Source organism: Somniosus microcephalus, chromosome 5 (assembly GCF_052327205.1).
Source record: "Somniosus microcephalus isolate GS21.2 chromosome 5, FLI_Smic_1.0, whole genome shotgun sequence".
NCBI classification, from domain to species: Eukaryota; Metazoa; Chordata; class Chondrichthyes; order Squaliformes; family Somniosidae; genus Somniosus; species Somniosus microcephalus.
In genome coordinates this window covers 80,836,325-80,850,274 of record NC_140991.1, presented here as the reverse complement: position 1 = coordinate 80,850,274, position 13,950 = coordinate 80,836,325, and the positions used below count along the sequence as shown (strand labels likewise).

General features: G+C 40.4%; 1 protein-coding gene across 1 annotated transcript; it reads left to right on the top strand.

Annotated features, from left to right (window-relative positions):
- Window positions 1–321: 321 nt before the first annotated feature.
- Window positions 322–8,891, top strand: LOC147117144 (uncharacterized). The gene is made up of 6 exons (XM_085987878.1): window positions 322–483; window positions 969–1,077; window positions 3,351–3,470; window positions 7,349–7,427; window positions 7,515–7,611; window positions 8,818–8,891. The coding sequence occupies exons 1-5, from the start codon at window positions 383–385 to the stop codon at window positions 7,604–7,606; spliced, it is 501 nt and encodes a 166-aa protein (XP_085844004.1). The 5' UTR covers window positions 322–382; the 3' UTR covers window positions 7,607–7,611; window positions 8,818–8,891.
- The last annotated feature ends 5,059 nt before the right edge of the window (window positions 8,892–13,950 follow it).

The following is a 13,950-nucleotide window of genomic DNA, read 5'->3' as shown; positions in this document are numbered from 1 at the left end:
ATGTGCACTTGGGATGCTCTAACCTGCAGGGCTGCGGACCAAGAGCTGGGAAGTGGGATTAGGCTGGATAGCTCTTTGTTGGCCGGCGGGAAGATGGGTCGAAATGGCCTTCCGTGCTGTAACTTTCTATGATTCTATAGATTTTACAATCTCGGCCCCCTCGATTATAGATGTCAGTTTTACATTTCACCCACTATGTGTTGCGCCTCCCTAATTTTGCTGAGCTGTTCCAAACCCTCGTGAGCTGCGGTAGCAGCAGGCGCGTGCGCCGTTTCCGGGCCCCGGCGTTTCCATAGAGACAGTCAGGCGACGGCTGTGATTGGGCAGGTAGGAGAGCGCGTGGACTCTGGCCGTGGGAGTCGGCGTGTGTGTGAGAGAGAAGATGATGCAGTGTTGCAGATTTGGGCTGGCGGTGCCTTTGGTGTTCGGTGCATTGACATGTGTTGCAGGCGGACCTTTGCATGCGCAGTGTTCGGTGGAATGGTAGGTTCAGCGTGTATTACGGGATCGATTATCACAAGTGAACGCTTTCGCAGATGTAATAATTGTTATGCACCCAAGCAGGGGAGTTGCGCAGTGATAAAACTTCATTTGTACATTGGAAAGCGAAACTCTGTAATGCAGAGTATCCGTCTTCTTGTGACGCACTCTGATTCCGAGCCTGTTCAAAGTTTATACTGGTTAATGGACGAGCTTGTTGGGCTACTGTATACTGCCCTTAGCTGTGAACTGTTTTGGGGCGTAGTTGGTGTCAGGCCTAGAGTTCCGATATGCTACTAGATCACTATTTGGATTGCATATCTTTCTCCTGTGTTTGCCCATCTAACAGTCACTACTCTACTCTAAAAGCAGTTCGTTAATTGTGTGAAGTGTTTTGCTGTGTTTTATACAAGTGCTAGACTTGTGTCTACTTTCAACAACTTTGAGAATTGATTGTTTATTTTCATCTGATGATGTTTATTCTGCAGGACATTTGGAATTCCTTGTAATAATGTGTATCTGGAATTAGTCACCCAAATTAAAGAGTGGAAGGCTGCTGATAATTGTGTTAATGGAGGAGAGAAGTGCTTGTACAGTGTAAGTATCAAAAGCTTAATCTTACGCTTCTATTTAGTCAAACATGAATTCCGTCCAGTTTAAAAATTTTCTTGGAATAACTCTAGACATCTCTTCTGATTGGGAAAACTACACCTGTAATTACTACAAAAACTTAGATTTATGCAGCAGCCTTGGGTGTAACAAAACATCCTAAGAAGATGGAATGAACTGAAAGCATACTCACAAAGGTAGGTTTATAAAGTTGAGGAGTGAAGTAGAGTGGTAGGACAAAGTGGTTTAGAGAGGCCGTTCCAGAGGATTCCTTCTCCAGATTGCTATCTAGTGACCCCTGCTGGAAATAATGGCCCAGAAATTCGGGTCGGGGGCTCCCCACGGGTGCAAGCCCCCGACCTGCACTTACCTTGCGCGCCGGCAGTTGAGCTGTGGGCCCGCGTGGGATTCCGATCCTGGGCCTCCTCCAACTGCCGGCGCGCAGTGTTTGTGTATCCCAGGGGCGCAGTTAGTTCGAAGCGTCCCCTGGGATCACGTGGGCCATGGAGAGCCAATAGTAGCAGGGAATGCTTCATTCATAAATTTGACAGGAAGAGCTGTCAAACCTATAAATACTATAAGCCCCAAAACATAACTAAAACTTCAAATAATTTTTTTTTAAATCACATTTTTAAAATAACTATAAATTACATGAAATAACTATTTTAAACAATAATTTAAATTTTTGAAAATATTAATTACATTTTCTAACAGGGCTAAAAATAAACTTACCTTTTAAAGTATTTAAAAATAATAAACCTGTGGGGAAAAAATGTTTTAATTTTAATTAATTCACCACTTACCTTGTTAAAAGCAGGCCTTGTGCCTGCTTTTTAAAAGTGTAACTGCTGGAGACTTACCCTCCCGGAGAAACCTGCAAAAAAAAACGTAAGTTCGATGCGCACGCGCTGCCTCTCCGGCGCACGTGTTCCACCTGTCAACCCCTTCTTTCAAGGGAACGGAAGTTCCGGTTTCCCGCGCATGCGCAGTGCATGCATGAAACTGTCACTTTAGTTGGGCCTACACGTGAGTACCCAGCGCGTACTCACGTGCGGGGACCCGAATTTCTGGGCCATTTTCATTCTGTGTATTTTTCCCATAATCAAATTTTAAAAAGGCATTGACTTGTATATCATACAGAAGGAAAGTTAGTCTGATCAACTGAAAATTTTTGAAGTGTTTAGTCACCCTATCCTTAATTATAGACTCCAGCAATTTCCAGACAATAGATGTTAGGCTAACTGGTCTATAATTCCCTGGTTTCCCCCTCTCGCCATTCTGAAATAGCGGCGTGACATGCACAATTTTTCAATCTATAGGAATGGTTCCTGAATCGAGCATGAACTGAGGATTGCACCCAAGAGCTTCTCTTGTCTCCCTGTGCTAGTAAAAAGTAAACTAAGAAAAGTAGCATTATAGAGATGACTTAATGTAGCAGTTTTTTTCCAAGTGTGTGGGAATAAAGCTACATAATTTCCTTGTGCTTACTATGTTAATGGATTATGATTTGTTGCACTCATGACAAACACCATGTTTCTTTATAACTCTGCATCTCTGTTTTCTCCCCCACCCATCCCCAACCTCACTTCTGGTTAGGATGCAAGGCCACGTGCCCTCTGGTACCTCACTTCCAAGTGGCCATTATTCTTAATTTGTCACCTCAGCCATTGTGTTGACAGGTTTTTGCCTGACAGAACCACCCTGGCCTCACCTAACACCCACGCATGGAATACAATTGAAACAGGAGTCATGCCTTAATTTTCCCCACCTGTACCTAGCCCAGGAGGAGCAAGGTTGCTTAGAGTGCCTCTCGCTGAGATCGGGACTGAGTACTCCTGACACACCTGGGACAGCTTTTCTAGTATCTCGAGCACTGTTGGATAAGTAAAACTTGTATAGAAAAAATCAGTTGGGTGATCCCTTTTAATTCTGCCTCCAACTACTCAATCCATTTGAAAATTGCCTTTATTTTATTGATGTGATTTTGGTCTGTGCTCCTCTAAACTTCCCCTCTCATTTCTTGTAACTGTGAAGCGCTGTGGGATGTTTTATCACGTTAAAGACGCTGTATAAATGCAAATATTATAAGGCATACTTACAGTTTTTGTTGATTTAAATATTCAAGTGTATTACAAATGGCTCTAAGAAAAAAAATCATGGGTTGTCTTCTGTGGTTACCCATAAGAATAAATGATGCACATAAGAATTTTTTTCTGTAGACACTAGCTACAAATTTGTGTTCACTTTTCTCCCTCTCATAGCTAAAGTCTGCAAATGAACACTACATTGTGGCTGAGCACACCACTCCAGTGCACAAATACGTTGATAACCTTACATTCAAACTGGCTTCCTCTTTGGACCAGAGATCCTGCAGTGTCTCAGTAAGTAATATAATTATATTTCTATACAGAACACAATTTATTAGTCATTAATAATGTTTCTTATACAGAATTAAACAAAAAATCTGTTCCATATTTCATCTGTCTTGCCTAAATTATATCTTGTCATTTTTTTGATCGGCAGCTTGGTAATTAAATTATTTGAATTTTGAAACATTGTACTCATTAACCCGTAGCATATTTTGGATGTTTTATTCATTTGGGCATGATCTTCTATAGGCCACCAACTGTCTTGTCGACTATGGTTTTTGTATTGAAAATCGAAGTTAGATTAGACAGTAAAGTTTGTTTTAAAAGGTGGGGTGGGGGGAGGGAGAAGGAAAAATTGAACATTTTTAATTTATAGGGTTAATGTAGTCACTTAAGCTACTGCTGACATTTCAATAGTTTTATTACTGTAAAAATGTTTGGTTCAGTGTCCTGCTGCATGAGCTAAAAAATACATGACCATTTCCCTGGGCCAGTCTGTTATGTTCCTGCACCTGCACCTATTGGCTATCTGAGGATTAAGATGACAGTTTACTAATCTCTTTACTGGAGAGACTCCACCTCCCTACCTCTCTTTCCTCCTTTAAAATGCTCCTTAAAATCTACCTCTTCACTTGTCCTAATCTCTTTGTGGCTGGGTGTTAAATTTTGTTTGATAACGCTCCTGTGAAGCGCCTTGGGAAGTTTTACTATGTTAAAGACACTGTATAAATGCAATTTGTTGTTGATATCTCTCAAAGAAATGCCTCTCGTTTTCCATTTATATAAATGGTTTGGATGTTGGCACAAGAGGAATGATATTGCAGTTTGCTGATATTAAGGGGCATTGCAGAGAGCGAGGAAGTAACCAGGAGGACATGATCAGGCTAGCAGAAGGGCAGATAAGTGGCAGCTACAGTCCAATGTGAAGTTGTACATTTTGAGTAAACAATGAAAGGAAGTACACCTAGATGGTAGGATTCTTAACCAAAGAGGTGACCAGCAATATCTGGAAGTGCAGATACCTAGATCTTTAAAGGTGGGAGTCGTAGATAAGGCCATAAAAAAACTAAAAACATAAGGGACACTGAATATTAATTGGACAAAATGTGGATTCGACCGCAGTTGCAGTATTGTGTACAGTTTTGGGTACCACATTATAGGAAGGATATTCGAGCCATGGAAAGGGTACAGCAATGATTCACTAAAATGATACCAGGATTCAGAGGTTACTTTTTTTTTTAAAAAGGCTTGAAAATTGAACCTTTTTTTCTTGAACAGAGATGTTAAGGGGGATCTATTAGAGGTTTTCAAAATTCAAAGGTTTGAGAAGGTAGATAGTGAAAGGATGTTTACACTAGTTGATAAATTGGTAACAAGGGGATGATGTATCAGGACAATGAAGGGGGTAGTTAGAAATATTTTCACAGGGTTATTATAATGTTTTACCACATGGCTATTAAAGGAAGAAAATATAACAATTCAAAAATGAATAAGATAATTATTTAAAAAAATACAAAGAGCAAAGGAATGGGTTTTGAGTAAACAATTCCAGTTAAAGAGCTAGCCCAGGAATGATCTGCAGAACAGTTTCCTGTGCTTCTATGAAGAAGAGTTTTCTTGAATAAAAGCTGGGTTTACTGAGGAACTGAATTTGATTTCCACATTTTATAAAATTTATTTTTGTAAGCCAACACCAAGAAAAGCCTGAGTTGGGCTCCCATTTCCTTAAAAGGTAAAAGAACAATGTAGTGCAGCACTGACATATGGGTCAGGAAGTTCTCCGGTTCATGCCTTGGTCTCTGCTGAATTTGCTGACTAATTGCTGTCTTAGCCTATAGAGGGATAAAGTCAACCACAAATCCTGCTCCTGTTTGAAAATGCCTTTTGTGAAGATTCAGCTCAGCTGTGAGGTGTCCACACACAACAAAAGCTTACCAACATTCCCTGTCTGTCTAGGCTTGTAAATGTAAGGTGTCCATGGGTAAGCTTCATGGGACCGCCCCCCCCCCCCCCCCCCCCGACCCTCTGCTTGGTTCCACTTTTTTTTATCCAATTACAGGCAGGGAATCTAGTAATGACTTCTCTTCCCACCTGTAAACTGTCATCTCAGGAGTCACCTAAGGATCCATCACTTGCCCCCTGCTTTTCCTCATCTTCATGGTAGTACTCTGCAAAATCATCCACAGACATTGGGTCAGCTTCCACATTCCACCCAGCGCTAACTGTTACAACCTTTCTCGACCCTTTAATTGCTCCAGTGCTGTCAGACTACTTCTCTAACATCCAGTTTCAGATGAGCCGCAATTTCCTCCAGCTAAACATTGCGAAGATTGAAGCTATTGGCAGCCTTTGCCACCTAAGCTTCACCCTATTGGACTCCGATCTGGATTTCTGACCCTATATCCTCTCCATCACAGACTGTATACTTTCACCTCCGACGCATTGCTTGCCTCCACTCCTACCTCTGCCCATCCGTTGCTGAAACCCTCATCCTTTCCTTTGTCCACTCCAGACTCAACTGTTGTAGTGCTTGCCTGGACAATTTCCCATCCCTCTATCCTCTGTAAACTTCAACTGATCCTATCCTGTACCAAATAGGGTACGGTAGACTAGTGGTCGTGAGTTCAAATCCCACCGTGGTAAGTTGGGAAATTGAATTCAATAAATCTGGTAATTTGTAGGCTAGCACCAGAAAATTATATTTAAAAAGCTGCCAGACTGCTGTGAAAACCCAATTGTTTCACTAATGTCCTTCAGGGCTACATGCTTGACTCTTAATGCCCTCAAGGTAACTAAGGATGGGCAATAAATACTGCCTTGCTAGTCTTTCCTATGTCCCAAGAACATGGCCTCACTAACTTGTCCTCAACACTGCAAACTTAAAATTCCCATCCTCACATAAATTCTTCCATGGCCTTGTCCCTCTAACCTCTTCCAGTAACCCCCCCCCCCCCCCCCCCAAATATTCCATTCTTCTGACTCCTGGCCTCTGTTTTACCTCTTCCTTCCAAGCAACCATGTGCTTTCAGTTCCCTAAGGCCCACATTCTGGATTCCCTCCCTAAACTTCTTAAATTTCCCGTTGCTCTTTTAAGACCTCAACAGTATTGGAGATAGTGTTCTTGGTTTTGGGGAGATGACAGATTTGTTTGCGATTTAATAAAGAGAAACATTCTCTGGTTCTGGATGTCACTGGCAAGTTATTTATTGCCCATCCCTAATTTCCTCTGATAAGGTGGGCCTTCTTTCAGGTTATATAAATACAAGTTGTTGTTGATGTTTGATACAACTGAGTAACTTGCTAGGCCACTTCCGAGGGTAGTTGGTGTGGGACTGGAATCTCCTATAGGCTAGACAGAGTAAGGACGGCAGGCTTCATTCCCTAAAGAATATTCATGAACCATTTTGGTTTTACGACAATCCAACAGCTTCTTGGCCACTTTTACTGATACAAGCTTTTTATTTCAGATAAAACTGAATTCAGTTTCTCAAACTGCCATGGTGCTTTCTCGGGATTAGTAGTCCAAGTCTCTAGATTACTCGCCCAGTAATATAACCGTTCCACTACCTTTTGATTAATGCTGTACTTACTTAGACTGAGGAAGTTCTTGTCTTAAAAACTGTTTCGAATTACAGAAAATCAAGTTTTAATAAATAAGTTGAATTTCTGTGTCCTGCACTCTAACCTGGTAGAAATGACGGGCAATTGACCTGATTAGAAATGCGAGAAAGTAAGTCAGAGGTGTCCAAGAGTACCATGTAGTGGCTTTCCCGTAAATTATTCCCCCCCTCCACACTATTGTAGGCGACAGTATTGCAACAGTTTTTCATCCATTTTTTTTCAACTATTCTATTTCTACTAATACAGCTCAGTACACATTCTTGTTGCAGGGATTCTCTGTTTCTGAACTGTGGTATGCAGTCTTTGACTATGGTACAAACTACTGCAACTTGCACAACCTTATCGAAGGTAAGAAATGAAAAAAGCTATTAATAGAAAAGCTTCTATTAAAAAGTAAAGATTTCTGTTCTCATTTTATTCTGTTTTGTTTTCCAGGTAGTGGCTTAGACAAAGTTTCAGGTTACAGTGAATCAACAAACAACTTTAAGTGCACTCAGTATTCATCAGCTAATTGTACAATTTACTAAATGAGGTGTGCTTCAGTAATGATTAAGAATAATCCGGAATCTGCATAATGCTAAGTAACTCGGGGATGCTAGTTTTATACCCTTTTTGCTTAAAGAAAACAAACTTTGATAAAACCCAGGTCCACTCTATCACCCCCAACATCCACACCCACTTCCCACGGCACCTTCCCGTGCAAGCGCAGGAGATGCAACACCTGCCCTCTTACTTCCTCCCTTCCCACTGTCCAGGGCCCCAAACACTCCTTCCAGGTGAAACAACGATTTACTTGTACTACTTTCAATTCTGTATACTGTATTCGTTGCTCACGATACGGTCCCCTCTAGATTGGGGAGACCAAATGTAGATTGGTGACCGCTTTGCCGAATGCCTCCGTTCAGTCCGGAAGTGTAACCCCGAGGTTCCGTTCACCTGTCATTTTAATTCTCCAGGCCACTCTCACTCTGACCTCTCTGTCCTCAGCTTCCTACACTGGTCCAATGAAGCTCAACATAAGCTTGAGGAACAGCAACTCCTCTTTCTATTGGCCACTTTATAGCCTTTTGGACTCAACATTGAGTTCAACAATTTCAGATCATAACCTCTGTCCCCATTTTTTCCGTATGGCAGCTGTTGCTGATGATTCTGATATTCCCATTTACACTACCTCTAGACCCATGTTTTGTTTCTTTACTTGTCCCATTACCATCCCCATTTGCCTTGCACCATCATCCCTTTTGTCATTTAATCTCTCCTGCCTTCCACCCTATCACAGACCTTCCCTTTTGTTCTTTCCTCTTTCACCGCCCCCCCCCCGCCTTGTCTCTGTACAGGAAACTTTTGATTTACCGGCATCTAAATAACCGGAAATCTCGGTTAACAGGCAAAATTCAGGAGTAGGTTTTACTTCACATTGTACTTGCGTTCCTCCATATGTTGCTGTGCAAGGGTGTGGCTGCAGCTGTTGCTAAGCTACAGAGACGCTTGGAACTTGTGGCCATTGTTTTGCACTTGGGTTTGTTGCTTTATACGGAGCTGTCAGCTCTCCGTATCTTTTACTAGAGCTTTCGGTTATCCGGAATTTTTGATGAACCGGCACCACATCGGTCCCGTCCGTGCCGGATAAAAAAAAGTTTCCTGTACTTGCTTAAAACTTGTTGCATCTCTTAACTTTTTCCAGTTCTGACAAATGGTCATTGACCTGCATCGTTAACTCTGGTTTTTCTCTCCACAGATGCTGCCTGACCTGCTGAGTATTTCCAGAATTTTCTGTTTTTATTATACTTTAAAATGAGTGTCTTCTCAGTATCATATTCAGTCTTTCCTTGAGAATAAGGCTACCGAAGTTCTGTGAGCAATTGGATAAAGAAATCAAACTATTGACACCATATGACACTCAGTAATGTCAGGGTGCAAATAAGTCCCCGTTTAATGACTGGGCCCTCTGTAGTTCAATTGTGAGCTGCTTGTCACTGTATATAGAAATATATTGAATCTACAACACTGAAACAAGCCATTCAGCCCAAGAGCTGCTTCCCACCCTGCCCCCATTTCCTTCTATTCCCTCCCCCTTCATGCATGCACCAGGTCTCCCCTTAAATGTGTCCCATCTTACTCTGTTCTAATTCTCCTTCCATTGATAATTAATTAAATACCAAAACATATTAGTGCCCTTCTAAATCATTGTTAATATTCACAACCCCAGTTCTGAATTTTGAGTTTTGTTGGAGAACTCTTAACAATTTCGGCAATTTCATCTGCCTGGAAAAATATTACAGATCAGCATTGTGTTCTAGTATTTTAACGGTTTAAGTTAGTGCTGTACTGTATTTCACTTCTGTTAGGTCATCCCAGACCTGGTAGAATCAGTTGTAAAATCTTTATAACTGAAAAATATCTTTTGAGTTTCACAGTAGGCAGTATTAATACAAGATACCTTGACATTGTGGTGGAGGATTCAAACACATAAGAACATAACATAAGAAATAGGAACAGGAATAGGCCTTTCGAGCCTACTCCGCCATTCAATAAGATCATGACTGATCTTCTACCTTAACTCCACCTTCTTGCACTATCCCTTTGTTCTCTTAGTATCCAAAAATCTATCGATCTCTGTCTTGAATATACTCAATGACTGAGCCTCCACAGCTCTCTGGGGTAGAGAATTCCAAAGAGACACAACCCTTTGAGTGAACAGAGACGCAACTGAGGTGTGCTGTGTAGGCAGTCCAGCGATGGGTAAACAAAGGAATACCGAAAAAATAAAGAAGTCATGAAGATGTCGGGACTGGCACATGGTCCTTTTACCAAGTCCTCTCTGATTCTGGTTGCAAAAAGTGGAAAAAAATGACATCCCCTAACTTAAATGGGCTCAAACATTTATATTTTTAAACTGCAGCCTGCTTAAAAAATCCATTTGAACTTAACATTAGGAATGGATAGACTATTGTATAATTATAACTCTGCTGTTGTTAGATCTCTTAATTTCAGTGGACCACACTAATCTGAGGTCAGTGCACTAAAACAAAAGATTTTGAGTCCGGTGGTAGTTCTTAAATAGTCGATTTATTGCAGCACTGACTTATACTGTTTGACTTCCTTTGTTCGACTAAACATGTTCTAAAAATGGCTGGTTTATATGCAGCATCAGATTACAGCAAATGCACCCGCCCCTTTACTACCATTGGCTCAGCAGCATGCATGCAGCACTATGGTTGGTTCAGCTACATCGGCCGACCTGATGTTACCACACTGTGATTGGATCTCTGATGCATCACCCCATCCTTTGTTCTCTCCAGCAAGCAGTCTTACACGTCTTGTTCTCAGTTTAAGCATAATCAGCACTTTCAGTCATTAGTTTAATCATATTAAAATCTATTATTAAAAAAAAGTATATATATTCCCTAACACTCCCCCCTTTGATTCTTTCAAAAACTGAATCATAAAAATTAAAAGTCAGCTAAAACTATAATCAATCATTGCTGTGTTTCGCCACTGTCCGGATCAGTGGCTCTGCACAAATTTACACCAACCAGGATTTTACCGTGGCCACAGTAAAAGCCTGGTTTTAACAGGTTAGTTGATTTCATGATCTTAAAATTAATTCGTGCATCTTAAAAGAAGGAGGAGCTCCCCTCAGAAAAATACATTCAGGTAAAAATTAAAAAGTAAAAAAAGGTAGAAAAATTATAAAAAGTAGAAAAGGTACAAAACGATCCAGCAGCTAAATATAACATGCCCCTTTAAGATGTAAAAACAGTCTGTGGCGACCTGCAAGGCGTCTTACCCGTGGGGCAGCAGCCGCCTGGTGGCAAGCACATTTAATCAACAGAAACACACAATTTGATCCCCATCCTATTGTACAAGGCCTCCCTCTTATCTTTCTGAGGAATGTTTTGTCAAGTTTCTTCAAGGGCATTTTATGGCTTTGTGGCTCCTTGTTATCTAGCAGGTGCTATCCTCCCTGTTTCCTTGCATTTTACCATTCCCTTATCATTTCTATTTGTCTTTTGGTGCTTGATATTCGACCTTGCTGACATTTATGCTATTTTTTTCCGCTTGCCTGTTGTCGGTCTGTTCTAAGAATTAAAACCCATCTTTGAATCAACAGCTATTTCTTACAATTCCCTTCTTTGAGAAGGAAATATCCTTATTGACTTCTCACAATCGGCTCTTGACTAATCTAGCTAGCTCTTATTGCTCTCTCAACTTGGGCGTTAGTTAGTAGGGAGTCTTGAAGATTTCTCCCTTACAGTCCATTCCTTTGAGGAGAAGGAGCAACCTCTGACCCCTTACTCAAATTCAATTCACTGTTCCGGTGTTCCAACTCTGCCCTGCCTGGGGTCTCCTCTGTTTCTTCTATCTTTCCTGATGTTACCCCACCTGGGGTCTCCTCTACATTGCTTTGGATCTTCTCTTTCAGTGTGCTCAATTAATTTGTTAGTGCTTGTCAGTCATGGGCATGAGTACCCAATTGGCTTATGTATCAAAGTCGTACTACACATGTTACATATATCAAATACACTATCATTACAAGTTGGATAACTACCAGAGCATGTGAAATAATACAAACCTAAGGGTGTGCTGATGTATTAAGCCCAATATCCCACCGATGTGAGTTGTCCCCTATGCTGTCAATTTCAATATTCTTGAGTTGTCTTGCTCCAAAACATAAAAATGCTTTAGGGAGGAGTTCAGTCGCATCATGAGCTCACTGAAACCCACAAACAACAGGAGAATGTCATATCCGAGTATCCGAATTGTGCCACATAATTGTGTAGCTCATACTTAAAAACGTGTTGGTTGATGGGACAGGTCCTGTTCGACCTGTAAAGCATAGCAATTGCAGTAGTAGTGACACAGGAGGCACCACCAAAATCACCTCATACTGGATTTGTACTGGTTTTTCCCACGCTCTGTTACCTACAAAACAATTATTACAGTCACAGTTAAATTCAGTCTTACAATCATATCAAATACATTACAGTTTCACATCTAATCAACAAATCATGGATTTAAAAGATTCTCCAGCTCTCTTTTACTCGTATCCATCTTGTGGATAATTCTTACTAAACATGATTTCTCCTTGGCCCTCAATTGTCCCAATCCAGATTCCATGTAACTCTCCACTTCAACTTCAATTTCAATCCCTCTAACAGGTACCAGTGTGTTTAACTCTCTTCTCCACACCATAACTCTATTCTGATTGTTTCATAAATTAGATAGTTTCTCGATGGAGTATGTGTCAATGCTTTAAAAGTTGTCTCGCTCTCCTGAGCCACATTAACCATTTCATGTTTTGCTGTTGTCAAGTAACTGAGCATGTTTGAGACCCGTTCTTCAGTGCAGATTCACCATACATTCCTGGATGATAATTGCTTCATATGTACCGAATCGTGCCACACGTGCCATCCGATATAAGCCTTTCTCGGGCTTTCAAGTATCATCGAAAGATTGTAGTCGTCTGGAGATCTTCGCTCATCTTCCTCTGCATGGTCCCGATGTCTTGGGTAGTGGCCAGACTATCAATTTACTATTCTTAACTACACTTTCCTGACTTTCACTAGAAAGTTTTGAAAATTCTCAATTGGTGGTGTAATTCTCCTGTTTCAATCTTACACTCTTAATCACTTTCCTTTAATTACCATTCATATCTCATTCATGAGTCCTGGAAAAACTTTACTGTCCAGTACAATATTTAAAATAGGAAACATAGATCAAATGTTCTCACTTGATCCAAGTTATTAACACATTTTATTATCATTATTTTTAGAGGATCTTTTATTTTCCCAAAAGTAACCAAATATAGTGCCTGAGTCCATTTTGTCATTTGAAAATTATCCCAAAATCCAAACAGCAGTATTATGAGCTATCTCTTACTTTTGTTATCGGTGTGGGAAAGTATTTTCCAGCAGAGACATGGCTAGCTGGACAAAGCCACATTGAATTGTGCAGCTGGCTGAATACTTCTTCAAGGTCTTACTTGCTGCTATTTCTTAATTGTGCCTTTGTATCCTTATCTCTTCCAAGAACAGGCTCTTTCTAAATAGTTACCAGGTTGTAATTACAAGCAACATTTCAGAATGTCAGCTAATTTCTACTTATGTTAGTCTAAGAGGGTTAATATAGCCAAGTATCCCATTCTCAGGCTAGGTGGCTTACACAGTGTTGAGACAGAAGTGCTGCAATTAGTTTACAAGGTAACTTCCATATAACAAAAGAAAGAAGGGAATCCATTGTGACTCTGCTTAGAGCCCAAGGGGTTAATTTATCAAATCATAATTTTCCTTCTGTCACTGTGGAAATATTAACTTAAAATTAAGAAACTTAAATTTAATAATGTCCAATATCTTTAAATTTCATACTAAAGTTGTTGCTTGGTGAACTTAAACAGCTGTCAGTGGGAAGGGGTAACTCCTTTGCAGGTTTTTAAGAAGGTGGAGCGAAACATTATCAGGCGCAATTGCGTCACTTCACATAAATTTAAAAAAAACTTTCCTGATCGAAAAAGATAGTTGTGTTTTCACACTTTAACTAAACACGAACAGAACAGATAAAATAGCACATTCTTGCAGACCTTATTGTCCTTCAGATGCCTTTCTAAAATACTATAAAAACAGTGAATATAACTGGAGAAAAATTAGTTTTTCACATTTAAACAAATCAAACCGCTTTAGAAGATTTCACCATAGCAACCGCGACTCCAAGGTTAAATCTTAGACTGAAACTTAATCTTTTGTTAAACAAACTTTTTGTCGCTCTTCTCAGTTTTTACACACCAGCTTAACTTAAATTATTTCAAAGGTTTTTTCCAATTCTTGGGGCACAATCTTATTCGCACATTCTTAAAACTTCCAAAATCCAAGAC

Excerpts from the sequence above, each read along its gene's own strand:
- LOC147117144 (XM_085987878.1), top strand. The coding sequence starts at position 383 with ATGATGCAGTGTTGCAGATTTGGGCTGGCGGTGCCTTTGGTGTTCGGT. Across the intron at positions 1,078-3,350 it reads GAGAGAAGTGCTTGTACAGT|CTAAAGTCTGCAAATGAACA; the intron begins GTAAGTATCAAA and ends TCCCTCTCATAG. Across the intron at positions 7,428-7,514 it reads CTTGCACAACCTTATCGAAG|GTAGTGGCTTAGACAAAGTT; the intron begins GTAAGAAATGAA and ends TTTGTTTTCCAG.